General features: G+C 39.5%; 2 protein-coding genes and 2 non-coding genes across 7 annotated transcripts; 1 reads left to right on the top strand and 3 right to left on the bottom strand.

Moving 5' to 3' along the window:
- Window positions 1-3313: 3313 nt before the first annotated feature.
- Window positions 3314-20344, top strand: CMKLR2 (chemerin chemokine-like receptor 2). 4 transcript variants are annotated; one of them, XM_042041195.1, is made up of 3 exons: window positions 3314-3412; window positions 6492-6639; window positions 17557-20344. In XM_042041195.1, the coding sequence occupies exon 3, from the start codon at window positions 17573-17575 to the stop codon at window positions 18617-18619; it is 1047 nt and encodes a 348-aa protein (XP_041897129.1). In that variant the 5' UTR covers window positions 3314-3412; window positions 6492-6639; window positions 17557-17572; the 3' UTR covers window positions 18620-20344. The 4 variants fall into 4 exon arrangements, with proteins under 4 accessions (XP_041897129.1, XP_041897131.1, XP_041897128.1 ...); XM_042041197.1 differs by lacking the exons at window positions 3314-3412; window positions 6492-6639 and adding an exon at window positions 11121-11308; XM_042041194.1 differs by lacking the exons at window positions 3314-3412; window positions 6492-6639 and adding an exon at window positions 15862-16119.
- On the bottom strand, window positions 16903-26762 carry EEF1B2 (eukaryotic translation elongation factor 1 beta 2). Its single transcript, XM_042041198.1, has 7 exons — window positions 26623-26762; window positions 26310-26432; window positions 25101-25224; window positions 24661-24727; window positions 23834-23959; window positions 23132-23331; window positions 16903-16915 (listed from the first exon to the last, which is right to left on the bottom strand). The coding sequence occupies exons 1-6, from the start codon at window positions 26700-26702 to the stop codon at window positions 23177-23179; spliced, it is 675 nt and encodes a 224-aa protein (XP_041897132.1). The 5' UTR covers window positions 26703-26762; the 3' UTR covers window positions 16903-16915; window positions 23132-23176.
- Window positions 24211-24344, bottom strand: LOC121670856. Its single transcript, XR_006018304.1, has one exon. It is a non-coding gene; the product is annotated as a small nucleolar RNA SNORA41 (small nucleolar RNA).
- LOC121670853 lies at window positions 24801-24880 on the bottom strand. Its single transcript, XR_006018301.1, has one exon. It is a non-coding gene; the product is annotated as a small nucleolar RNA SNORD51 (small nucleolar RNA).
- Window positions 26763-27109: the final 347 nt, after the last annotated feature.

Here is a 27109-nt window from a genome sequence, read left to right as displayed (position 1 = left end):
TTTCAAGACAGATTTCTTTATCCTATTCAGGAAGCAAGCAGGAAGTTAAACAAGAGAAGTTCTGGGTCCTTCCCAAAGACAAAACTTAATTTTAGGCTAGGAATGCTGATAAGCAAAAACATCAGCCTTTGAAAGAAGTCTCTTTTTCTTACAGTTTGAAAACAGTTTTTCATAGAAAAAATTTAAAAGGGAGAAAAAGAACATTTAAACAAAAAGCCTTTCATTTGATTTGTGTTTCTTCAGCATTTCACGTACTATTACTTTGGATCAGAGTTTAGCCTCTCTCTTTTTCTGATTTATTCTATGTTGTTAGATTGTCTGTTTTTAATACTGAAGTAATTGGAGTTCAATTTCTGGTTTGCATCCCCGGTACATACAATTAATGTAATTTCCCTTTGCCTAGTCTCTCAACCTGAAATGGGGGAGTGGCTGTTCCCTCCTCCACAAACTGCTCTTCTCTTAAAAGAAGGGAGCCTATTTGTCTAAAAGACAAATAGCAACTTAAGTATCCTTTACATGAAATGCTAAGTCTAATCTCTATATTCATGTAAATTCCATGTAGAAGTTCATGCTGAGTGCTTAATTTGGGTCACATAGTCTTCTTAAAAAATAGATTGCAAAGCAAGGAGGATTTAAAATTAACCTTTGCATGTCTTGACAGAGCTTAAGGATTAGAACTAGAATGGACAAATAAATATTGGGCCTTTTAGCTGTCTCTGTGTTTAGACTGCTTTCCTATGTCTCATCCATTGAGCTCATTGCTGATTTATTAGAGGTGGTGCTAGTTTTGGTTGTATTGAAGGTGATGAAAGAGTTAAGGTTGACTTGTACACTGAGCCCTTAACTAGCAAAGTGTTTTTCAGAGCATCAAATGATTTGCTTTGCCTCTATCACATGTAGCAGGTTTATAGGGATTTATCAGCTCCCAACTCATTAGAGGCTGAGAGCTGGGTAGGATTTAGAAGTAAAACTTTGTTATCAGAGAGGACAAATACAGAGCAGTAGGCAGAAACTTGCACTGGTTCTCCCTGTCTCACATTCATTTCTATGGATGAATAACTTAAATCCTTGTGGCATCAAGGTCACCTGTTTCACAAAACATGTTTACATCCACTAAACAGAAAAATAGTCTGACAAATGTAGGTGACTATAAAAAGCAGCTTTAAAAATACAAGTTAGTATGTATTGAAACCACCAAACCCAGAACACCTCAGAACATGCTCAGAACATCTGTAGGTGATGGAGTTTGATTTAGATTTGATTTGCATCAGCTTTGCACTTGGTGCACTTGGTGCACTTGGTGCACTTGGTGTTCAGGAACCATTCCTCATTGCAAGGAACTACTGTCCAATTTAAAAGCTTAGCATGTTCATAATTCCTAAGGAATATCAATGGCTGATCAAGTATTGTAAAGAGTAACCAGCAGGCTCTACAATTCCACACATGCACAGGTGTTTCTCTTAGTTAAGATTTTGAGTATTTATGATGCAAAGCAACAACCTTGCTTGATCACATGTGAGTCCTGTATAGGCACCCTGACTATTAGCATGTATTTTCAGGGAACTGTCCCAAATTTTGTATCACCACTCAATTTTGCTCTGTGTCTTTTGCAGGGAATTGGAATCGTTTTCAGTTTCCCTGTCTCCATTTTGTTTGTGTTTAAGACCAGCTGTGTCCCAGTGAACATGGTAGCCAAGGCTGTAGAATAGTGAGGGAGTGGAACCGGTGATTGTCTCCTTCATGCAAATCTGCTTGGTTTATGCATTGTTATTCATCATAACAGTCTTGAACAACTTGGCTGTGAATTGTTAATAGCTGACTGCAGAAATTTAAGCACCTCTGAAATTTAAGCACCTCTTGGGTCAGGAGTTTTGCCCATTGTAGCATCATAATGTAATCCTATTTGAACAATGGATTTGGGGGTTTAATGCAAAGGCATATTATATAAAAGATGGATAACTGAATCTTCAGTCTTTGCACTTTAAGTGGAAAATAAGATCTCTGTTTGTTGTAAGAATGGGTGTAAGCAATTACACTGTGACTTGCATCCTGAGTGGGTGGAGGCAGCCTAAATCCTGAAGAGGTGTGGCTAAGGTTCATCTCTGTGCTGTGGGTTTCTTTGAACCTAGACTGGCTAGGCTTTGGGCAGATTTTGAGATATCTGACTCAGTCCAAGGTGCAGTAAATTCTGGCTTCACCCCTCAGACCTGTCTAGGTAACTCTGTAGTTCCAGGTAATTTATGTGAGGTGAAAAATGCAAGTTGGTTAATCTGTATACAGTACTGAAGATATGAAAATATTTTGTGAAATACATAGTGAAACAACTATAGTTTGCATAGCCTCATTTTTGTGTCTCTAATCTCTGTAGATCTCTCTGAAATCATTTTTCCAAACACTGACATTCCTTTCCATGGGAGGAGACAGCATTTTGGCTAAAATGGAAAAATACTGTTGTCAAGTTGGCTGGTTAGCTCTTCAATTAATATAATCTTTAGTACTCAATGACATATATCAGAAGTTTGGTTGTCAAGACACCCTCTGAAAATTCCATGGATTTCAAGTGTTATGTGAGTGGCAGGTATTATTTTATTGTCATATGAATATAGAATTTGAATACCTGTGGTCTGAAAATTATGTAGAAAATAATACTTATTTGTGGAAAATGAGAAAAAATGCACGTATAAAACCAAAATCTATGGAGGACAAAGAGTATTTCTAATACTATTTTTTCCCAGGTATCATGTAAAAATACATTATATAATAATACATTTTATACATTATATAATAATATATAATACATACATCACATGATAAATATATACTATAATAAATTATTCTCTAATGTTCATTATTTCATAGAATGTAACACCGCTGACTGTGTTTGCAGGAGTTACATGAAGTGCTGAAGCTTGAACTGGTATGTATATACCATCCATATATACATGCATAGCAATTCACTTATATGCTTGTGTGTTTTGACCCAACTAAAATAATGGGGGAAGGATTTTACCTTCCGCAGAATTGCTGAATTTCTTCAATGTGTTATACATGAAAACCTTTCAGATTGTTAATACCAGCATAGAAGGAGGTGTGGACCTGCCTAAATGAGCCAAACCTTCCTTCATCGGGTGGTTTGTTCAAATGTGTCGCTGGAGAATTTTGTCATAGTTGCTGACTCTGGTATATAGTGGGTAGTTAAGCCACAAGTAAACATTACAGCTTTACCTAAAGGATAGTCATGAATAGCCGTTAGTTTCACAGCAAGGGAGGAAATTACCCTTTTCCTGATTGTCAGGTAGTTAAACTCGGTATTTCCAGAGTGGATTTTAGTAGATGAGGTATTCAAACAGTGAGGACAAAGGAACAGTGAAGAATTACTTTTCTAAAAAAAAAGACTGAACTGTAAACAACAGTAAGTAGTTGCTTTCTTGTGTTGTTCAGCTTAAATTAACCCTGAGAAAAACTTAATGTCTTTCGTTTGACCTAATTTGCAAATTCGTGTTTTATACAATTTAACTGAATTAGTGAACATTGATGGGATGTTGATTAGTGCTGAGATTATCTGCACATACTAATAGGCAACTTTATAAGATCCGGTGGGTATAATTGTCAGAACAATCAGGCAATTGGCAATCCAGATATATTAGAAGTTACTTTTGGCTTTTTTATTGCTTTGTAATTTGTGCTTTGGTTAATACTAGTAAAGCATTTCTGAAAATTTTTCCCCTGTATATTTTTTCCATACATCCTCTGCTTTTGTTTTGTTTTATAGGGTTAAAAAGTCCCCAAAGAATCAGAAGTGCTTTTTAAAGTTATCTTGCTATTCAATAGATCCAGTTTATTCGCTACTGGATGACCCAATGTCTATTATCTGTATGTAAATCCTCCCTTTTGTTCTTTTTCCATCAGGTTTAAAGTAGTATTTCTCTGCTTTGCAAGCTCCACGTGTACTGTATGTTCATGAATGCATGTCCCTCTTTGGAGCTGTCTGGCATATTGCCATGCTTAATGTAGAGTAAAAATTCCAAGACTTTGATTACTTACCCTGTTGAAAAAGCACAAATAACATGGCAAAATAAAATATAACTTCCAGATAGAGGAAGGAGAAGACATGAAAGTAAATAAGGCATTTTTTTACTCACTAATTTTCTTCCAAGCATGTAACTTTCACAAAATTATCTGAAAAGATCACACTAAAATTATGTCAATGGTTAATGGGTTGCACAAAAGTGTGTATTAAAAAGCCATGTAATTTATGACTCACCATTCCAGTTTCACCATGTCTGAGCATAGAAAGAACTAAAACGAAAGACTTAGAGCCTAAGCTTACATTTTTCAGGGATTTAGGATTTCCACTGTGGTTAATCGAAACTACATATGATTTAAATGCTGTATTTAGATCTAAACAGAAAACAAGTAGAAGTGAATCCTTTCAGATGGAATGCAATTTTGTCTGTAAAATTCTGTTCTCTTTTTTTCCCCTCTCAGGTATGTTACTATGCTGGTTATACTGTGCAAATTGGGTAATTGCTCATCAAAGCAAAAGTCCTTTTCAAGGGAAAAGGAGCAAATGTAGGTAGGACAGAGAGGTAGAAAATTATTTTAAATGCATTAATCTGCTATTCTTGAAAGAAAAATATCATTTCCTATGAAAACTTTCCTCTGCAAAATGACTTCTGGGCCCTTTGCATTTTTATTTCATATTTGGTGCAGTCCTTAGGAAGGGTGAGGAAAATTGCTTTGTGGGGTTTAATCCTCCCTTGGTTCTGAAGGATGGAAGAGCTGAGGTATCAACTCCAGTATATGTTAAAGTAGTCAGAAATCTGTTTTAGTTAATGGTGAAGGAAACAGCTCCTTAAGGACACTTCCTCACTACCCCAAACTGCAAGAATCCTTTGCACTCTCCAGAATGCTCACCGACAAAGTGAAGAGCATTTGGCAAATTGTGACTGTTTGCTGGGGTTTTTATCTTTTTTTGTGGATCATGTCTGGGAGTTATCTACCCAGTAATTTCCACTTTTGTCCTGCTGAAATAGTACTGCGCAAACCTTTAAATTAACTGCCTTACAATAACTAGATTTGGCAAAGTACCTAGAGAGACAGAGACTCACATGCCATTACAGGCAAAAAAAACCCTCAGCACAAAAGGAGATAACTACTGTTAAGAGCTTTTATTAGTGAAGATTCACCAATCAGTTACCTAGAGAAAACAGGTAATCTTTAAAATGTAAGAAATAAGTGAGGTGCTTTCCTCAGGCAACCCACTTTGTCTCCGTATATTCACAGAAATCCTGCTCCCCTGTCCTTTCATCGTGGTCCAGGGGGTCTGTGCATAATCCCCATCCTCCTTTCATGGAATTAGAGGCTTTCTCACTCATGTACAATGTACATGTATAACTTTAAACACTTTCAGTGTTTGAGGTTATATTGGCAGAACAAGAACTGTCATGGAGGAAAGATAAAGAAGACTAGTTTTGCTAGAAGGAGTTTTTGGTTCCTCTCAAGACATCTGTGGTCTGTGAACCTAAACAGATTTGCTTAAGAACTGATAGCCTTGCTAACAAATGCTGAAATCCCTGTTTAGCTGATCTCACTAAGCACTTCACTTTTCTGTGGGTTTTTTTTTTTGATGGTTGAATGGTTTGTTGGAGTTTCTTCTTTCTAATTTTTCACTGGAATCAATATATTTGATATCTGGAAAATTTGGTCTTGACTAGATTCAATCAGTGTGGAACGTTCCATGTTTTGCATTAGTGGCAGAGGAGTACCACTGTTAGATTATTGCTTCCACTGGCAAGGTGGACTGACAGATGCTTAATTGATTTTAAATTATATGATGAGTGTGGTACCATTAGAGTCAGGTAAGCTATGGTAGGTAGATACTAGTGGAATAATATTTACATTTTACTGACTGAGAAATTAAGCAACATGGAGATCATGAGGCCTGGCCACAAAAACTCATCAGGCTCTTTACAGAACTGGGAATTGGGCCCAGTCACCTAAAATCCAGTTCAAATTGCTGACCAATTTTATACACTCTGACAGAGTCACTAATTAGTGTTTTGAGGAGCTTACTTCACTCTTACACACAAAAGGAGATTAATGTACTATTCCTAAATACCAAATGAATGTATCGCACTGTACAAGTTACAGAATGATGCTTTCAGTGTGACTTTTTAAACATCTTTCAGCTCATTCAACATTATTTTCTATAAACCAGAGTGCTTACAAAGAAATACTGTTCAACCTCTTCTCTGCAGAACAAAAAGCAGCCCACAACTGTAAGGTCTCTTTCCATTCATCAGCCACCACATCTGTTGCTTGCTTGGACACTGACCAAAATGATTCATTCACATGTCTAACATTTATTTTTGGTGAAATACTGGGATTATACAGCATGGCAATATTTCAAAAATGGGTCTAGAAAACCAAGGGAAGTTGGAAACAACTTCCTCAGCTGAAAACAAACACGGTGTTATATCATTCTGCAGCTTTATTAGAAGGAAGGCAGTAGCCAAGTGAAGCAGCTGGAATCACACTGAAGTCACTCTGAACTCTGCAGATCATTTCATTCTTCCTTCTGCTACAGAGCTCACATCCCTGATTTACAGTGCCTTTTGTTTCAAAGAACTAAGCAAGGTAGGTCAAACTCTCTTATACTTAAAATCTTTCTCTCCCTTACCTTCTAAATAATGTGTCTCTACAGCTGCAACAACACTTGCAGGCAGATGCTGTAAGGTGCTATAGCATATACTGGCTAAAAGAGTTTCTTGGAAGAAAGAATGCAATACTCATTTTACAGATTACTTTGAATCAACCCAGCACCAAGAAAAGATATGAAAGTGTGCGTTAATTTAACTTTTAATTACATTTGAGTATGTTAACACACACTTCAGGGAGTTGTATCCTGTCAAAGAATGGTAAGTGACCTTGGCTTAAATCTCTCTCGCCCCTCTGTGTCCCCTATGTGTTGGTTTTATTTTTTTTATTTGCTTAGGGATAGTGTGTCTTCTATAGCTATAGCAATTTCCAGTATTATTAGTTAAAAATACATCAGTTCTGATCTGAACAGATTCTAGAACAGAAACTGGAAATCATTTCAACTTACATAGCAGATCAACAAAGTAGTTCTGAAGAATTACAGTTCTGCAGAATTAAATAAGGTTTCTGTGATCTCAGCTGGAAAGTGTGTGTGTTTTCCCTAACTGTTGTGGAATAAGGTAGGATATGGATCTACCTTTCATTAAGTGTATTGGAACGTGTTTCCTAGAAGTGACAATAAGATTTGAAGCCTTGTATACTACCACACAATGAGACAGGAATAGATTCCACCTCCTATTCCCACTTAGTGATAACAGTGTCATTGTCATCTGTTGTCTTTCTAAATGTGATCTTGCAAGCCAAGCAATATCCCAGACCTGGTTTTGTGGACTTACAGGACGTATATGCATTGAACATTGTCTGTGAGTTAAAACACAGCTGAATAAAATTGTATCACTGAATAATATAAAATGCTTACTAATTCTTAGTTAAGGACAAGAGATTGAGTAAGGGTATGTCAAGGTAAAGTAGTTTGTCAGAGCAGATGTAGAAACTGATTTCAAGATTAATTTACTTATGATAGCTTACTTTCATTATCATCTTTCACTATTATCATATTATTGTTCTGCCACAGCTGAACTGGGGAATGCAAATATTTTGACAACCCAATTTACTTTTGTTTAATGTCACTGCAACTTCTGGCCAAATTTAAAACACTATCAGCAACTTTTGCCAGGCAGACAGGATAGAGGTCCTGTCAAGTTTACTTCAACCCTAGGGATTTTTTATGTGCTATGAGTGACACTGGAGTCCACTTCTGTTGAACTGAGAATCTCTTTGAGTGTGGCACAGTGGAAGTTATTTGACTCTGGAGTGTGAATTTATGGTTTGGATTCTCTAATTGCTTTTGTGGAAAAGGATCATAAGTCAGGGAAGATCTGTAAAAGGATTCCTATGCAGGATCTGATTACACATTTTTACTGCATGGGTGAGGGCAGAGGAAAAGTGTTGATCAAAATAATGCAATTTCTGTGTACTGTACATTATACATTCTTTCTTTTAAGAATGTCTTTTTCTGCTGACAACCTAATGAGCAACTTCTGAAATGCTTAGATTTGCGTTTATTTCTGATAAATTGATTCAAGAGGAAAATTTATATCTGTTTCCTAATAAAGCCAGTTGCCTTAAAGAATTTTCTTCTCCTTGTGTTTTTTAAGAGACACTTGAACTTTGTCATTTGTTATTAGATATTAATATTGTATTAGTAACTCTGCTGTTCCAAGCACTAAGCAGCAGCTAGGTTTCATGGGGATTGTAATCTATTGAATGGTCTTATTATTCGCTTATTTATTTATTTTGTCTCATGGAAAGTGCCAGCGGTTCAGCTGTCTCTCTTACTGTGGTGGCTGGTTGTCTGGCTAATTTGCACTCATTGTTTCTGATAATGGTTTAATTTGTGTTCATTCAGTCTAAAGCTAGCAGTTTCACAACAGTGCAGGGCTCTGTTGTGGCTGCCTTTGCTCAAGAGAGCCGACTGTGAGGAGCAGTTTCTCATGGCCTCTTAGCAGAAGAAAGGGATTGCTGTGGCTGGGGTAGGCAGTGTCCAAGAGACATTGGTTCTAGAAGGGGAGATGCCATCATGCAGAGGTGAGCTCTCTTACACTTGCTTTTGCTTTTATGGTGTGCTTGAGTCTCCTGAGGAAAAAAAAAGAAGTTATGTGTCCTCAAAGGTGGCATATAATACTTCTGGGGGAGTTCAGCTGCTTCTGTGCTCTTTGTATCTTCAGTGTGTTCCAGAGGTTGAGGACCTTAAAGCAGGAGTGTATTAGCCCATGGCAGCTTTTTTCCAAAGGGAATTTCTGCTGAATTGTTGCAGCTCTCTTATACCTGGCCCACCATTTTGCTATGATTCTTCAGAGGAGCTGAACAAACCTGCTACAGATACAATAATTTTTCATTACTGGGTTCAGAGGGAAGCTGACAAAACCCATTGCTGCAAGTTAGGTTTGCTTGCAAGGGTTATCTGCAAAGGGCAGCACTGTAGAAGTCTTCAGTTCTTGCCAGGGACATTAGCAGGCAAAAAGTTTGTAGCATTATCCTACTTCTCTTCTTCTACCCAGGCTCTCTTGTCCCTTTTTGATACTCCTTGAAGAATGTATTTCAAGAATCACAAGGCACAAGTACTAAGAACCAGCATCTTCTCCCTCTACCCACAGAAGATACTTGCCTCTTTATTCTTTTGGCAAGTTCTGAATTCTGCTTCCAACTCTACCTTCAAATTTACTGTTTGGCTTTGGGCAAGAAATGTCTCTTCCTTTCCCTACTCTCCTTATAGCTCTTTATTCTGTTTAATTATAAACAAAGCAGGAACTGTCTTTCATTATGTGCTTATAGTGCCTAGATCCAGTGAGGTTTTGATCTCAAAGACTAGGGCCTGTGGGTAGTTTCCCAACATAAGATACTTGCTTCTTTCAGCAAGTGTGAGCCTGGCACACAATTTTCATTCCCTTCTGAGGCCTTCTAGAGGAGAGAAGGAAAGTGATGTCAGTAGTAAGGAGTAGTAAGTCCTGTACAGTCGATGTAATTCCACTTTCTAAACTCCCATCTCTTCTTTCTAGTGATCCCCTTTTAATGAGCTTCAGCCCCACATCCTTTTAATGAGATATTTTGGAAATGTTAAGAAAAATTGCCCTTTTAAGAAACCTGAGTAATGTTAACTGAGGGTGTTACACCATATCTGGCAGAGTCAAGTGAGAAGTGATTTGCAAAGGTAATATGGGAAGCCTGTAAAACCAGTATTTCCAAGCTCCTAATTTAACACCTTAATCATAGATGCCATCTACTCCTCTCAGCACTAGGGAGTGTTCCCCATACCATGTTAGGGAGCTAGATGAATATCCAGTCCTTCTGAAACTGTTTAGCGATTTGAATTTTTCAGTTTTGCAGGAAAAAAGGCAGTACTTACTATAGACTTGATCTTAACGTAAAAAAATAGTTACCTTTGTATGAGAAGGAATATTAGAATAACACTGATACAGAAGTTGACGCCCTTAATCTACTGTACACAGTGATCCTAGTATATTAACTGTGAGGACATACTAAAGTATGCTATCTGAAACATTCCAGCTGATAAGATGTGTACTAGAAGTATTTTGGAATTGCATCTTCTGATATACCCATGCAAGAGTATGTGTCAAGAGGAATATAAGCATAGCAATATTACATTTATGCTAGAATAAACTGCTGGTGTGTACTAATGAGGAGTAGAATAAACCTAGGAAAACAGAGATCAATTTAGAGGGCAGTACACAACCAAGCATACAGTAATAAGTGACTAGGAAATTAATCTGTGAAATTGAATAGGGTGTAAGAAGGCATAGTAGAGGAATGAGTTGTGGTGCTAGTTTTCTCTGGAGTTATTTCTTAACTCTTCTTGTTAAAAGGAGTGTAAATATAGCAGATTGTAATCTATTTTTTATCTGTTATTCGATAGGTATTTTGTATCTTGCTGGAGAGAGTGTTACTTTGAATTTTTTCTGTAATGACCTGGTGTTGCCTTGCAGTACCTTTAGAACGCCTGTTGTCTAATTTATGTTTAGTTGGCCTTAGTCTGCTGAGGCAACTGCAGAAAAAATCTGCATTTACTCTGTATCCTCTGCTCTCACTTTGCTACTTTTTGTTAGGAGGGAGTTGTGATTAAAGCATTTGTTTGTTGAAACAGTACAACCATTTAAAAAAACATGCTCAGAGCTGCATAATCATGTAATGATCACATGAAGCCTAGTCAAAATATTCTTTCGTCACAAATATGTGAAACAGTTGCAAAGTAAAAATTCCAAGTAATTTTTGCATGAAAACCTGAAAAGGCTGTAATTAATTAGAAACGCAAGCATTCATTATCCCATCAATCCAGTCACTGCGAAGCTGAGGCACTTAAATTTTTTTAATCGGGTATCTCCGTTGCTCTAGGTATGTAGTTATCATGGTGGCTTGTAGCCAAAGAAAATACTGCTGGCCTTTGAGGAGGAATAGAAAACACGTGAAGCTTCCACAGAACAATACTTGATGAGTGTGTTACCTCACAGCCAATAGGATATATGGTGTACCTGCTGGGCTCTGTCATCTGAGAGCCATGCTTAATGGCTCTGAGATATGTCCTGGGACTGCAGACACAGGGCAGTTGCTATGACAAGCAAATGGTGGAAATCCAGGTTGCTTTTCTCTTCCGTGCAGAGAAAACAGATCGGAAGCCCTAAGGGCTGCTCAGGTAAGCTCTGTCTTCCTTCACCACAATGGACATCCTGGCACAGAAGGGAGCCTCCCTTCAGGAAGGGGAAGGTCTCCCAGAGGTGAAGCCGCGGTTTCTTCACTTCACCATGAGAGAAGGGACAGTGCTAAGTTAAGAAAGGAGGATAGGACTGTGGTTGAACCACTAGGCAGGGACTCCAGATTTAGCACTTGGTTTGATCAGAGACTTCCTGTAGGTCACTCTCAGCATTCTCGTCTGTAAACCAGACTGATGACACTTCTCACTTGAACCTCATTTCAGTAAGGGTTATGAATACTGAAGCATTATGACTGGTTATGTAAATACTTTGGCAGTGCTGACACATACAGTACATAAGACAATTTTTGAGTCTCAAGTGGCAATGTCTTTTTTTTTTTTTTTGGTAAGAATATTAGAATTTTTTTCTCTAAAAATAGTGCTACTTTTAAGTGTTTCACAGATATGACCAGTCATTTTTCTGACTCTGATGGACAATTTTTGTGGTTACGTGATTTGCAGTGGCTACAGCAACATCTTATGTTCCAAAGGAATATTAAAAAATATTTTTATTTTTAGCTGTATTAACAGAAGGGAATAAGAGCAGAAACAAGTGCTAACTATGGAGTTACCAAGTGCCCCCTCCCCTTCCCCAGTGCATATCCTGGGACATCTGAGTTTCTTTGTCATCTTTGGGAATGGAAGACTTGGTGCTTGGGATCAGCAAGAAAATAAATCAGCTTTGGTGATACGCAGCTGCTGGTTGCAGACATTTATCAGGTACCTGACTGTGGAAATGGTACACTGCTCCATTGCAGCTGTTGTCTAGAAGATATTTTATATTCAGGCCAGAACTACTGTGATACTTTTCCTACTACAGCAGCCTTATTTAGATATAGAGTTGGATTTTCCGTTTTTTGTTTCACATTTCTGTGTCAGCAAAACTGCTGGTCTGAAATCACAGCTTTACCGATATTGACTGAGTCTGTGCTATATGGGTTTGTTAATCCTGCTGTAACACTCACTCTGTAAAATGTTACCAGGCTATTATCTGGTCAAATGACTTCAATACCGCAGATGAGGCGGTGTGTTATGACTAACAGGGTCATGTTTGGCCTTGCTCGAAGAAAGTTGGTTTTGGCCTCAGTTTTAGGAGATGTCTAGCCAGTACCTTGCAAACACATTTCTAACACTGCTTCACTGAGAGACATGATGGAGAATGATTGTTATTTGCATTCCTTTCTTATCTGCTAGAACAAATACATCTATATTGTGGCTTGAAAAGGTTTCCAGTCTCATGTCTTATCTGTTGTGACCTGTTCCAGTTATTGAATTCAGGATGACATATGAAGTAATTAGGTTACCATATATCTATATATCTATTAAAAGGATAGTCAAAAGACAGTTGTTTGTGTGTGTGTCTGTGAAAGAGAAAACATAGACACAAGCCTTGATTCTGCCTTTGTGTATTATAGCTTAAAATGCTTGTTGCCTAGTAGCTTTGCCTGCAGGGCCAACGTTAGGCTTAAACTGTAGCATAGCTAGGGTTTCATTTTGTAGTATGAGTGTATCAGGCACCTCCTGCTACAGGTATGTTTCTGCTTTGGGCCAAGTCGTTATCTTGGCTTTGTCCTTTTGAGGGAGAAATATGAGTCCATGACAGTCTGTAATTTCATCAGTATTCCTTGTGTGTTTTAGAATCTATCCTATGTCTTTGTAAAACGCTTGCCAGAAATACATATGTACCTCTAGCAAATTTGCTCAGCCTTCTGAGTTTTGAACTTTACAGATAAACTGCCAGGTGAATTTCATGTTCATGTTTTTGAAGATAGATATATTCGAAATTTGTCACCTCAAAAGTTCCAAGACAAAATTATGAGGTCTTTTGACTGAATTCAATACCTGGACAAACTTGCTGACACACAGTATGACAAGGAGGCTTTAGGTGACCTTTTGTGAAACTAGTTGTTCTCCAACTTTTGACTCTTGCAAATGACAGAAGTTGAAGTGATGCAATCAAATAAGCTTTCCATTAGCCACAGATAATACGCATGGAATATGATGTGCTCACAGTTGTTCAAAAAGACATTGATAAGAGGGTTTTTGTAATATCTTCCCTCTATGAAATGAACTGTTGAGACAGCCAACTCTCCAAACCATGATTTTCCTGTTAAATCAGGACCCACTACTGTGACCTCTGAAACCAATTTAGCTGACCAGAGGCTCTAAACACTATTTATCACACTGAAAAGATAGTTTTGGGGACTACCACTCAAATACTTGTGTTAACTTTTAACTAACATAGACAATGAATAAACTCTTCCCTTTGACCTTTCTGTAAAATTCAAAAGTAGTAAGGATGTGAGAGAGAGGGGTTGTGTGGGCTGAGCCCGAATATGTGGTGTAGACTGCCAGTGTAATTCAGTTAGGTCCTAACTTGTGTGGTGCCCAGGGAACTTTGAACCCCCAGGAGGATTTTGCTTCAAGTGAAGTGGGGGCGGAAATTGTACCTTTTTTTTTGTTTTCTTCTATTTTAGACTGAAAACCCAATGTAATTTAATTCCAAAGCTGTTCCGCTGACCTCAGGGCTGAGGTGTTGAGAGGTCAAACAACTTCCCCTGGTCAAGCAGGATGCATGTGGCATAGCCATGAATAGATTCCAAAGTACTGGTCCCACGTCACAACTGTAAGGCCATTCTTAGTGTTGCAAGAGCTGTTCTATTTTAGGCAAATCCAATAGTTTGTCCAAGTTGTCATTATAGCTTAACTATAATAGTGGCAGAGGACACAAACTCTAGGTACTTTTAGTAGAAAGCTATGAATATGTCAACTGAGATCCAAGTCTGTAATTCCCTGCTGAAATTCAGAGAAAGACAGTTTATTCAACACGTTGTGAAGTCTCTAGCAGTTCTGTGGCTTTGTATTTTAGAAATATTTCCTGATGATCTGTATTTCTTGACAATTCTGCTTTCTGTCCCAGGATCTAAAAGCACCAAGTGCCATCGTGTGATATTCCTATAAAGTCATTTAGTAATCAACTTCTGTTTTACAGAAGAGGACAGGAAATGAAACCTCCTGGTCAATTATTTTCATAATTAAGCAACTGAATCAAGGAGTCTCAGTTTTCAGAGCTGCTTGTGGCTCAGAGAACAGGAACGGACTCCTCAAGCAAATGCTGAGCATACACTTTGCACAGAGTGTTTACTATTTAAAATAAAACTTTAAAAAAAGGACAGGAAGAAGTCTAAACTTAGTTATATTAATCCATAAGCAATAGAACACTGTTCTTTAACCTGTGGCTGCTACCAAGGCTTATTGGCAGGCCTCTAACCACACTTTCCTGTTTATTGAAAAATGTTTTCTATGCACTGGCTCCCCAGACCAGCAGATGCTGAGCCAATTAACTGTCCCAAACCTCCCTTACCCTTTCTAGCAGTTGCCTAAAAGCCAAGCAGAAACTGCTGTCTGAAAGTATTGTTTTTTCTACTGAGCCTCAGTCTGCAAACAAGTTAATGAGAATTTCTCCAGCTTGGAAAGTAAGCCATTTGTCAAAGATCATACAGGAAATTAGTGTCAGAATAAGGAACACAATTAAATTTCTTCACAAGACCTTTGGTTTGCTGTCCTGATAAATGATACTTATTGGGCTGCATATCCTGGTAAGTCAGACTTGAACTGCAAGACAGTTCTGACTCTGCAAATTTATTAATTTCAGAGCCATGTATGAAGAGACAGTGTGTTTCAAGACCACAGAGAAACATCTCTGATGAATTATGGTTAATGGAAAAAATCTGCGTCCTCATTGATGTAAACCAGTGTAACTCCACTGACAATCTCTTACTGCTTATCTTTTTTCAGGACAGGGCTTAACACCATGAGTCCTTCTATAGAAGTGCTTCCTATATGTCAATGTCAGAAGTAAGAGTTTCTGGGCTTTGCAAATGTAATTGGCAGTCTTTGCTGAGCCCTAGCCATAGAATCTAATTTCAGCATCTGTGCACTTGGAGCAGTGGTAAGCAATGTTCCTCCTGCTTTTTTACTCCCACTGCTAAAGAGTCATGGCCTTGAAGACTAGAGTTAGAGATGAGGGAAAATATAAGCTTGGAAAAATAATTGCATTCTAAAGGTGTGCTCTTTCAATGGAGTTTTAAACTACAGGAGGCTTGGGAAATATTTGGCATTTATTTAGGTATGTGTTTTTTCTCCTGCTATACATCATCTTTGAAATGTTAAATATAAAATTAACGTTGTTGGACAGTAGGCAAATGTTTATCATTGTCATTATAGTTGGAAATTTTTTTGTTTAGTTGCATAAATTTGATTTGAAGGGATAGTTTTTTGTATGGGCAAACCTTAAAAATCCAGTTATTAACCTGACTGTCCAAATGTAATGTTCCAGATGTTAGTGGGACTGCTTCATGTTTATACTCTTCTCTCAGCAGCTGTTAAGCTGTTTGAAAAAATTACTCAGATGGGTGGCAGTGGTATTTGATGCAGAATCCACCCTCAAGGGGCATGTAATTACATAAATGCAGGCCAATAAGTATCATTTATCAGGACAGCAAACCAAATAACATTCCTTCAGCCTGATGTAAATCACAAATGCTATCACAGCCTCTTGACAGAACAGGCTGTGCTGACTCTTAATACACATTTTTTTAATCAAGAGATATAAAGTTACACAACCTTTTTTTCCTTCCTTGTCTATCCATCTACAAATGAGAAGTCTAATCCTGTTAATGCGTGTGCACATGCGTAGCTTTACTGGTGGGAGTAATCCTTTCAAACTGAGCGAACTGCTTTTTGGAGGAAAGGTAAGTACATGAGCACAGGTTTGCAGATGTGCTTCTGCAGGCAGTGTGCTCTGGAGGCTGCTCTCCTGTTGTCCTTAGCATGCTATAATTAATGGAATTACAGGAATGCAGGGCCGAGCTCCAAAAGCGCGGGCTGAATTTTGGTTTCGGAATGGAGATAGCACTCTGAAGTTTAGCGGTAAGATAATTCATAGTACAGCTAATTGACTGCTCTCAGGCGCAGGTCTTCAGTGCAGCTGAGTCCAGCCAAACAATTCAGCTTTAAATGGTAACTGAGTTTAGCAGAATAATTGTTTTGATCATTGCAGATACTTTTGTCTGATTGTGGCCACCTGTGATGTGCTGCAACTTTGTCTATACTGCGAAATAAACGCTGTGAAATAATACTGTGAAATAACTTCTGACTGCTTTTCTTTCTGTTGTTCAAACTCTGTTTCCTGTCTGTTTTCCCATTAATTTTTCTTCCCTCAGTTTTGGTTTATATTCCACTTTCCCCTCCCCCTCCCCTTCCCTCCCACCCACAGAAAAAATTTCTATGTGAAAAATCATGTTGTACTTGTAAGTTCCAGAAGCTTTTGCGAGAGAAGAAAACTAAGAAAATTCTGTAATTCTGTCTTAAAAAAAAAAAAAAGGACCCACAAATAGTTTCATTTATGCCCTTACAGTGTGTTTTATGTTCATGGGAAGCTTTATTTTCTTTCATCTATTACCTGTTTCTCAGCTCACTAGTGGAAGAATACCACAGTTGTATTATCCCTGCAATATGTTCTGTATGTTTTCTTCTCTACATCCTTTGCTGTGTTAAGGAAATCCAATACTTTAAATGTGCCCGAAAATTATTATTTCTTTATACAAAGACATACATGAAAGAGATGAATAAACCCATGAACTTTTAGTTGCTGGAGAAATTGCTGTCTGTTGTTTTGTTAACTATAATTTGAGGAAGGGGTGGTGGGTGTAATTCTATAAAAGATGGCTTCCTGGCATTTTTAGTGAACTTTTTTCCCTACATAGATGTCTGATGCTCCTCTGATTTTAGGCAGATGTAACCCATAAAACTTGCTTTACATAGGAACAGAGCAGTAAAGTATGAAACCTGACCACAAAAGAATAGCAAAATCATACTTCAGCAAAAATCTAGTCTCCTAGAAATTTATTAGTGGTACTGTGCTCAGTGCTGTCTGTTAAGAAGTTAATGTAAGGAAAACAGTTCTTGGAGATTTCAGCACTGTTTTGATTGGAACATTTCTTGAAATGCCTGTGACCAAAATTCTTCATGAGCTTTGTGCTAGCAGCTGATAGATAAAAGGTGATAGATATACCAAACTAAGTCAATGTTTGTGGTTTATGACCAAGAACTTGAAAGAATTGCAGTTTACTATTTACAGTGCAGTAAAACATTTCTCCTTTGACCATTTCATTTCTTTTCTCCCCCAGAAAGCCACTCTGCAACATGACATTTGAAGATTTTGAGAACTACTCTTATTTCTACGATCTGTCTGAGGAAGATGAGTCACCCCAGTCCTCCCTCAGCATTGCCCATATCATTTCCCTTTTCTTTTACAGTGTGGCATTTCTGCTGGGAGTCCCAGGTAATGCCATTGTCATCTGGTTTATGGGCTTTAAGTGGGATAAATCTGTTTCCACACTCTGGTTCCTGAATCTGGCCATTGCAGATTTCATTTTTGTTCTCTTCCTGCCCCTCTATATTACATATGTGGCAATGGGCTTCCACTGGCCTTTTGGGAAGTGGCTGTGCAAAATGAACTCATTCATTGCACTACTTAATATGTTTGCCAGTGTTTTCTTCCTGACATTCATCAGCCTTGACCGCTACATCCGCCTTGTCCACCCAGTCTTTTCCTACAAATACAGGACTGTAAAGAACACCCTCGTTCTGAGTGGGATCATTTGGATGTCAGCTGCAATTATTGGTGGCCCTGCCTTATACTTTAGAGACACAGCTACGGTTCTCAACAATGTCACCATTTGCTACAACAACTTCCATGTGCATGACAGAGAACTTATTTTGCTGACACATCACATTCTCATTTGGGTGAGGCTTGCATTTGGTTACCTCTTTCCTTTAGTGACCATGGTTATTTGCTACTCACTGCTGATTGTCAAAGTGAAGAGGAGAACTGTATTGACTTCTAGCAGGCTTTTCTGGACCATCATTGCTGTAGTTGTAGCTTTTTTTGTCTGCTGGACACCATATCATATATTCAGCATTGTGGAGCTGTCTGCTCACCATGATGAAAACTTGCATGACTTACTACAGGATGGCATTCCACTCTCCACTGGCCTTGGTTTCATCAACAGTTGCCTCAACCCAATCCTCTATGTTCTGATTAGCAAAAAGTTCCAAGCCCAGGTCAAGACCACAGTCTCTGAGGTGCTGAAGCTGGCCCTGTGGGAGGTGAGCCGCTCGGGAACGGTCAGCGAGCAGCTGTGGAGCTCAGACAATGCGCGTGTGCACTATTGTGAAACTGCCCAGTGACTGTTCTTGTCACCAGCTCTCTCCAAAAGAGCTGACAGGAGATTTGGAGGTGTTCTTGACTTCATATCTGCCAGTCAGATGTGCATCTTTGCATATGCAGTTTTCTGTAAACAGCTGGCTTAATTGCACTTGCTGCTTTAATGGAAAGGTTTTTAGGGGACACGTGATTTGGATGTGTGTCCTTGCAATGCACATACAGCCTGAACTGAAAGTTATCAGCATAGGTGGAATTACTCTAACGGGGCTTTTGATGAGGAATGTTGTTATAATCCTGTTGTTTTGCTGTGGTTCCACACCTCATCGATATCAAAAGAACACATAGTAAAAATATTCCTCCTTGCCATTGCTGATACCACTCTTAATTGAGGCACTCGCATTCAAGAGGTTGTGGCCGGACATCACTGGGTCATGAGTCTCCTGATTGTCTACTACTGCCTCAAGGAGGAATCCCCTGGCTACATCCCACCTAAGTGAAGCTATCAGTGGCTCCACTCTTCATCTGGAGAAGACTGCCACGACAGGGAACACTGAATTGCTGCCTTCTATTGTCAAAAAAGAAAAATATGGAAATAAAGAGCATTGGGAGAAGACAAGTTTTATCTTATACTCAAAACTAAGACAGGAGACCCTGTGTTTCCTGGTCACTTGTATTTTTATCACCAGCTGAGTGCGAAATACTGAGCAGATGTTTCATAGAAGGTATTAGGCTCATTCAAAATGTGCAAAGAATTAGTGAAAATATTTCTTACAGCTTCTGTGCCACATTCTTTTCTATGTTTAAAATTTTAGTCCTACAGAGGTTTAAAACTATTGCTCTTTATTGCTCTTTCAAGCAAAGATACGGAAATAATATAACATTTTGTTTGCCTTAATGTCAAGCTTAAAAAAATGGGTGGAGTGAATTCATCAGTATTCTGTTACAAGTCTGTAGCCAAATTCAGAATTCTTTTCCAAATAAGAGGCAAGACAGTTCATCCAGGAAATGGAGTCCACTCCCATAAGAAAGATGAATTAGTCCCAGTTCTGCTGTATTCTCTTCCAACTTGTTGCTTGCTGCAGAATCACACATGCACCAGTGCAAATGTATATATATATATATATATATGCTATGTGGAGTGAACAGATTTCTGATGCAATACCACTTAATTAAAAAGTTGAATGTGGGACAAAACTCCACTGAAAGTAAAAGCATAGAGCTTTGGGTAAATTTGAGCTGTTTTTTCTTAGTTATTGGCCTATGCATATAGAATAAAACTACCTTTCAGATAATTTACCTAGTTTATATGGCCTGCCAACACATTAGTAGCATTCATGCTGTAATTGAGGCCTTATATGTAAATAGATTTGCTTTTCTATAAAATATATATATGTATGCATGAGCACATCCAGTATTGGTAGCTGCACAAATAGAAACAGTCTGACTGTGGTCTGTAACTATTTCTTTGGACTCTGGTTTCAGAGTCTGAGAGAGTCAGGCAGGATCAGTGGAGTTTCAGTGTATTTCCCTTTGGGCTGGGAAGCTGGTAAGCAGCATTATTCCTTGGAGTCATTTGCTGCCTGGTACATAGTTGCTCATCATAATATTTTGGCACTGTGCTGCTGAATGTGCCTAAATCAAATATTTTGCAGTTTTTCTTCACATGTTCCCTGACATCTTTCCAAGAATGGTGTACTCTCCTGACTGTAGTCCAAGTGAAGTAATAAAATTTTGTTGTTTCCAAAGAAGCTTGTTCATTTGCTTTTCTTAGCAGCAATGTGTGGTGACTGTCTTTTCTCATAACAGCTCCTTCCCAAAGATTTTGGAAGGTGAAATCAAGCCCTGGCCCTTTCTACTATGGGATTTAAGGTCCATGTCAGCTTTCTTCAGCTGTGTGCACACACGTTCCTATACACAGCAGAGAGACTGATTTTCACATGAGGGAGCACCTATGTCCCATCTTGCATAAATGATCAGAAAGTGTAGCCTGAAGCAGACAGGAGAAAGAGAGAGGATAGAACTGAGTAAGGCCAAAATCAGCCTTGATCTATGGCATTAAGTGGATTAGCAATTGAGCAATGTAACTACTACCATTCACACCAAGATCAGTTACAGAATTATCGAAATCATTTCTTCAAGAGTAATGAAAGGTATCTAAACAAAACAGATAATGCTCTAAGTTTTTGTTTCCAAAGAGTCTCCAAAACAATACCAACAATTCTATGCTGCTTGGACTGAGGAATGCTCATTCAACTCACCACAATGGAAAAAAAAGACCAGAAGAAGGAATCTGTGCTATCATATAAAGAGATATTATAGAAATAGCTATTGACACATTTCATAATAGACAGGTTCTAGTTACTTTTATCTTCTTCCCAGACAGTTTGTGTTTCTGAAGATTTTTATGTAGATTCGTTTTTGTTAAAACTCTTTCCCCAGTATTCCCGTGTATCACGTATCGAAGTTACGGAATTTTCTTCTGATCTTTCAGTTACGGGGTGCACTTGGGAGTCTTGCCTCATTTACTCCAGGGTGTTGAGTTCTCACAGGCACAACGACACAGTAATAATAGCAGCACATACCCAAACACTACACAAAAACACCTAACATAAATGTATGTGGATTGAGTGGAATTCTCTTGCCCACATGCCTACCTATTTTCTCCATGGGAAGACTGAGCTCTCTAGGTTTTTTTGTGTTTTGTTCCTGTGCAGCAACTTTCCTTTTAACATCGGGGGAAAAAAACCTTGCCAAAACCCAAGACACAAAAGAAATCTCAAGAACCAAAGAGTTTGTAGAGCATGCTTAGCATAAATGTAACACACAGATCCAGTCTGGCAGGTCACATGGATAACTTAGTGTTGTATTTTAACAAAGTTACCATATATAAATCAAACGTTTTATCCACTTAGGGCTTTAATTTGAAGGCCGAGAAAAGAGTATCAAGGTAAGTAGCACATTGAATGGGAGGTCAGAAACAGTGATGGCCGACATAATAAAACCTGCATTTTTGAGGTGGAATTTTTAATAAATTTGTTTTTCTGAATATGGCATCTACCAATTTCCTGCTTGTAACAGCACCATGACAGAATTGGTAAAACTAAGCTACAGGATTTAGCAGAAGCAACAGCTGGAGAATTACCACAGAAAGGGTACTGTTTAAGAGCTAGGTTTATGGAAGGTGGCAAGTGAGCTTGTAACAATATTCACTTTCAGATCTTTAACCGTGCTTTAAACCTCTAGCAGGCAGATTTTTTTTTCTGAGACAAATTATAAGCAAAGCTCCTACATAATGTGAAGTTGGCAAACTTTTAAACAAGGAGAAAGAGGAGCTGCTGTGCCAGATAACCACACAGATGCTCTGTGAGAAAAACAACAAAAGGAGTTACTTAAGCTGTTGCTGTCAGGCTTTGACACTGGGCATGTTCATCTCAGAGACCAATGTGGCACATAAAAGGCCTCCAGTTCACACTCACAATAAATCCTGTCAGTCCAACGCAAGGCCTAGAATTGTGAATTTGTCTAGAAGCTCCACAACTTCAACAGCTTTTTAACTTTTTATCATTCCTATGGATAGTTTTTGGGAAACAATTTATTCCTGATAGGTTCTTCAATCGTTAAAAAAAAAGGCAAAATCAATCTAGAAACCAATCTGGAGCAAACAGCTCAAACTGATGTTAATTTTGCTACTTTTTATATCCTTTATGTATTTGCATTTTCATCTATTTTTTTATTGTTTCAGTCATGGTCACGGGTCAAGTCTATCACGTAAGTGAGTCAGACAGCTGCAGGGGCTGCAGCCCGTGGATCATTCCCGATCCCTGCCCGGGGCAGGCGCCGCACCGCGGGCAGCGCTGGGCTCACAGCGCCCCACAGAGGCACCGCCCGCACCCCGCATGGAAGCGGCTCCTCCTCAACATTAATTGCTGTTTAATAAAGACACAGAACTCGACGGAATTTCATTGCAGATGTTTCCAAACCTCAAAAAAACCCCAACCAAGAAAAAAACCCAAACAAAAAACCAACCAACCGAACAAAAAACCCCTCTACATCACAGAACAGGTGAGAAAGAACCAGGGTAGTCTCAGGCCTTATCTTTAGAGCACTGCAGTCATTTTGGATGTAGCTTCGTCTCCCTCTCACTGGAGTTTTAACTGTCAACAAAGGCCATGATGTATTTGGTTAGTCACCACCCTCACGGAAGAAAAGGAATTCGTTTACCCACTAAAACATTACTTGCACTTTGACCAAGCACTGCTCTTTTCCCTTAAAACCACCCATCCAGAGAAATTACAAACATTTCCGAAGAAGCAATTTCTCCACAGATGGAGCAAACAGCATTTCAGTGTTTTAAAGCCATGTTAACACTGAAGTGATGGTAAATGTAAATTTTCTGTTTTCTCCACTCATGTTCTTGGGTACTACAGTGAGGTGTCAGAGCAACCTTAAAACTCAGTTCCAGCTTCTACTTTACCCATTCAGAAAACATTACATTTGTGAGCTGGGTTACTCTAAGATTTTAATTAAGCACAGACACTGCACATTTTTTGCAACAACATTTATTCTAGATATATCAAGACTTAAATCTTATTGAAAGCAGCTACATCCATTGATTGTACGTAATCTTCAAAAGCTGTTATTCTCTCTTCCAGCATATCTGTTCCAACTTTATCATCTTCAACAACGCACTGGATCTGAAGCTTTTTGATACCGTAGCCAACAGGTACTAGCTTGGCTGCAAAATAAAAAAGGCATTTAGTACTCTTTTATTGGTGGAATCTCTTAAAAACACCAATCTAAGATTGAACTGACCAAAGCAATTTTCAGGAATACATAAAAACAGCCTTTGTTCCACATTATGGACCATCTGATTAACAACCCAGCGTTCATTACAATGGACTGAAGAAGGGTTTCTTTCTGTGGACAGAAAACCAGTGATGTGGGTGGTATGGGAGTTTGTTTGCTGCATCCAGAGTTGCACAGGGAGATGCAGGATAGCAGAGCTAAAGTTTTACAGCTTTCAAAACCTGTATTCAAATCTTAACCAGGGCGCTGCACTAATACACCTTTTCTGACCATATGAAGACACTGAGGTACTGTAGTATTGCAGTTCCCCCGTTTTAGCTACCTGCCTTTCAGAGATCAGCAAGCAGTGACTGCAAGTCCAACTAGTCATACACTATCCCAAGGGACTGCACTCTCTCCCTCTCCCTGCTCTGGTATTTCCCCATACTTACAAGATCCCCAGACCAAGCCATCTGCTTGAATGCTTCGAACACACTCCTCTAGTTTGGCCATGTCTGTCTCATCATCCCAAGGTTTCACATCAAGCAAGATTGATGACTTGGCAACAACAGCTGGTTCTGGGGGAAGGAAATCACCATGAAAAGGAAGGAATCTTTCAAAAACTCACTGATATACTTGCAAACTAGTTTTACGAGAGCAACTTATCCAATTTCATGAACAAGAAGCTGCTCACATAGCTGTGACAGGCCTCTGGAACCAATGTACATTTCTGAAGTACTGCAGCTGTGTACATCCCAACTTTCAATACATAGATACACTACGTTCTTGAGGAACAGTCCCATAAAAGAACACAGATTTAAGTAGCTGACAGTGTTTGTTACATAGGAAGTCCTTCTCAGAAGATCTGGGAAGGAGCTTAACACTGTGTAACAGTTTATTTTCCACAGAGGGAATACTGCAACTGCTACAGTTCTGAACAGTTCCAGACCAGTAGCTGTGGAGTAACTTGTGCATTGCAGCAGTTTCTCGAAACTTTCACAGAAAATCCTCAAGTTATTTCCATTTATGTAGGAAGCTCAGTCTCTGGAAAGAACAAGCAGCAGGAGTGTACAAAGCACAACAAAAGGCACGTTAACATTCCCATTTGCTGTGGGAAGGCTGAGTTCACAGGCAATTCAAGTGAAGCCAATTACTCCTGTCTCATTCAGTCAAGCTGATCTATTATTACAGTTAATTAGTGTTTCCAGCCATCCTGTTCAAATGCATGAAAATTAACTCAAGCATAAAAGATTAGGAAGTTCTTGGCATGCATACATACTTTTGGACTTCTTTGATTCATACTGGGCCAGACGTTCTTCCCTCAGTTTCTTTGCTTCTTCACTTTCCTGAAGGACAAATTTGCAGTTACAGTAAAGCACCAAACCCCCTGCATCTCCGAAGCGCTACCAAACTGACTGGCATCTACTCAGATAAAAACAAATCATCACGACTGTCAGCCGAAAGATGGTGATTTTTTGTTTTACTCATCATGTAACCAGTCAAAGTTGGATAGTTCACCCATTCCAACATATTATTTTCTAAATTTTGAGGGTTTACCTTCCAAGCTTCCTATTCTGCAAAGATAAGATACACTTGAGAATTCCAAGAAGGATCTGTTATCAAAGTCAGAAATGTAAGTAACTAGGTCGAGGTGAAAATCTGCATACCTGCATTTATTTGTAAAAAGCAATAAAAATAATACAAAAAGGTCATAAGTACCTCCTCATCATCAGATCCAAAAAGGTCAATGTCATCATCATCTTTGCTATCTGTGGCCACACCTGTTGTATCCTCAACATCAGCAGGACCGTATTTTCCCAAAGCCTTCTTTACTCCTGGTAAGCTGAAAGAAAAATACAAATATTAGGAACCTACTAAAACGTCAGTACAATCACTGCCAGTTCATCAGCGCATCTACAAATGCATTTGTAATGAAAACCTTGTGCTAAAGAGTAAAAATCCAGTTGTGCTACTTGAAATCAGAACCTCCTGAAAGACAGCCCCCAATGCTCCTGACACGCCAGATGAGTAATCTGTGAATATGGGATTTGCTGTAGCTCATCAAAGCTGGTACGATCCTGCCCAACACTGCAACTCCAACTTAGCACATGGATACGAAAAGCTTTCTTACTGGAATTCTTTACCTGCACTACATTCTGTCTAGAAGGAATTACCAACTTCTTGCTCTAGAACTACTTTCACTTGTTTAAGAACTAGCAAGTGACTGAAAACACATTACTGAAAGGTAACTGCTACTTTCCTATCTTTCAGTGAACATTTTACCCTAAACCCTCACTCTCAACAGGACAAGGGACCAGAACTCCCTGAATTTACCTTCTGCAGCTCACATATCCTAGTATCTTAGAATAAGCTCATAGTTGTATTGCTAATATGAACTGCTGTTACTGGAGCCATAAAACTGGCTTTTGATTTCAGGAACCATAAGTGGTTTCTAGAGCGGACTTCGTGAAACCACTTTAGAACCTCAGTCGCCTTTAGCATTACAAAAGCTTCGGAAGCGGACTGGAGACTGAGCCAACCACCTCTGCAAGAGTTTCCTCTGAAGAGGACTGAGGCTCAGAAAAAGCAGTGTAGCAATACTGACCCTAGCTATGCTATGCCTTTTTAGAGGCCTGCAGTCTCCATGGATGTCAATGCAGCACCTTTCACGAACACTTAAAATCACTAAAAAAAATAGACATAGTATTTCCTTTTATATTTCCCCTTCTTTCCATGTCCTTCTGTACTAAAAATCATTAATTTTGTCTTCCATAGAAGAGATCTGCCCTACTTCTGGAACTGTTTGTGTTCCAACAACACAAAATGCCACGTGGTACTACCGGAAACCAGTTTTGTTCAAACTCGAACAAACCCAACAATTTGTAGGCTAGTTTGCAGAGATATTGCACCTTCGCAGTTTAACCATACCTCGCCTTTTGCTTTTCATACGACTTAATATGATTGTACCACCGGAGAGCATGGAACAAGTCTGCAGGCGGCGGGGCAGCGATCGCTTCGAAAACTGCTATGTCAGCCTGCGAAGGGACGTACCTGCGGAGAACATGGCAAATTAACCCCCTGCTCGGGGCACGCAGGAACACGTGGAGCAGCGGTGGCCGCCGAGCAGTGCCACCCATGCAGCTGCCAGGGTGACTCAGGGCCCTTCCGCGTCCCCACCGCTTGTCCCCGCCAGGCCCGACTCATGTTCCCCGCACCCCGGAACTCCCCCGCCGCCTCTCACCCCTCGATGTAGCTCTTGTCGGCCAGGAAGTCGTTGAGGACGCGGAGGCCCGCGGCGGACTTCAGGTCCCCAAAGCCCATGGCGGCGGCGCGCGGCCCACACGCAGCGCCCACCCCGACCGCCACCGCCGCGGGAAAGGGCCTCGTCGCGCCTGCGCCGGCATTATATACCGCCGGTATCCCTCCGCGAGACTGCGCGCAAGCGTATCCTTCCGCGAGAGCGAGCCGCGAGGTAGCTCCTCACGGCTCGGCTCCTGCAGTGCAGGGCGTTTAGCGGGCGGGACACCAGAGGTGCGGGGAAGCATCGGAGTAGTAAAAGTGAGGCTGACTATAAACCCTAGGAAGGTTTGCAGCGTTACAGGGGTTCTGTAACATTGTGCTGTTGCCACACCCCGCCCCGCTGGCAACAGCGGAAATTGCCGGAGTTGGGCGAAGAAAGCAGCGGAAAGGGACGGAAATTGCCGAGAGAAGGGTAGTGCGTGTGACGG

This window comes from Corvus kubaryi, unplaced genomic scaffold (assembly GCF_017639235.1).
Source record: "Corvus kubaryi isolate FWS band 111438036 unplaced genomic scaffold, C.kubaryi_AGA036_p1.0 37396, whole genome shotgun sequence".
Taxonomy (NCBI): Eukaryota; Metazoa; Chordata; class Aves; order Passeriformes; family Corvidae; genus Corvus; species Corvus kubaryi.
The sequence above is the reverse complement of the archived record's forward strand: the minus strand, read 5'-3'. Positions and strand labels throughout refer to the sequence as shown.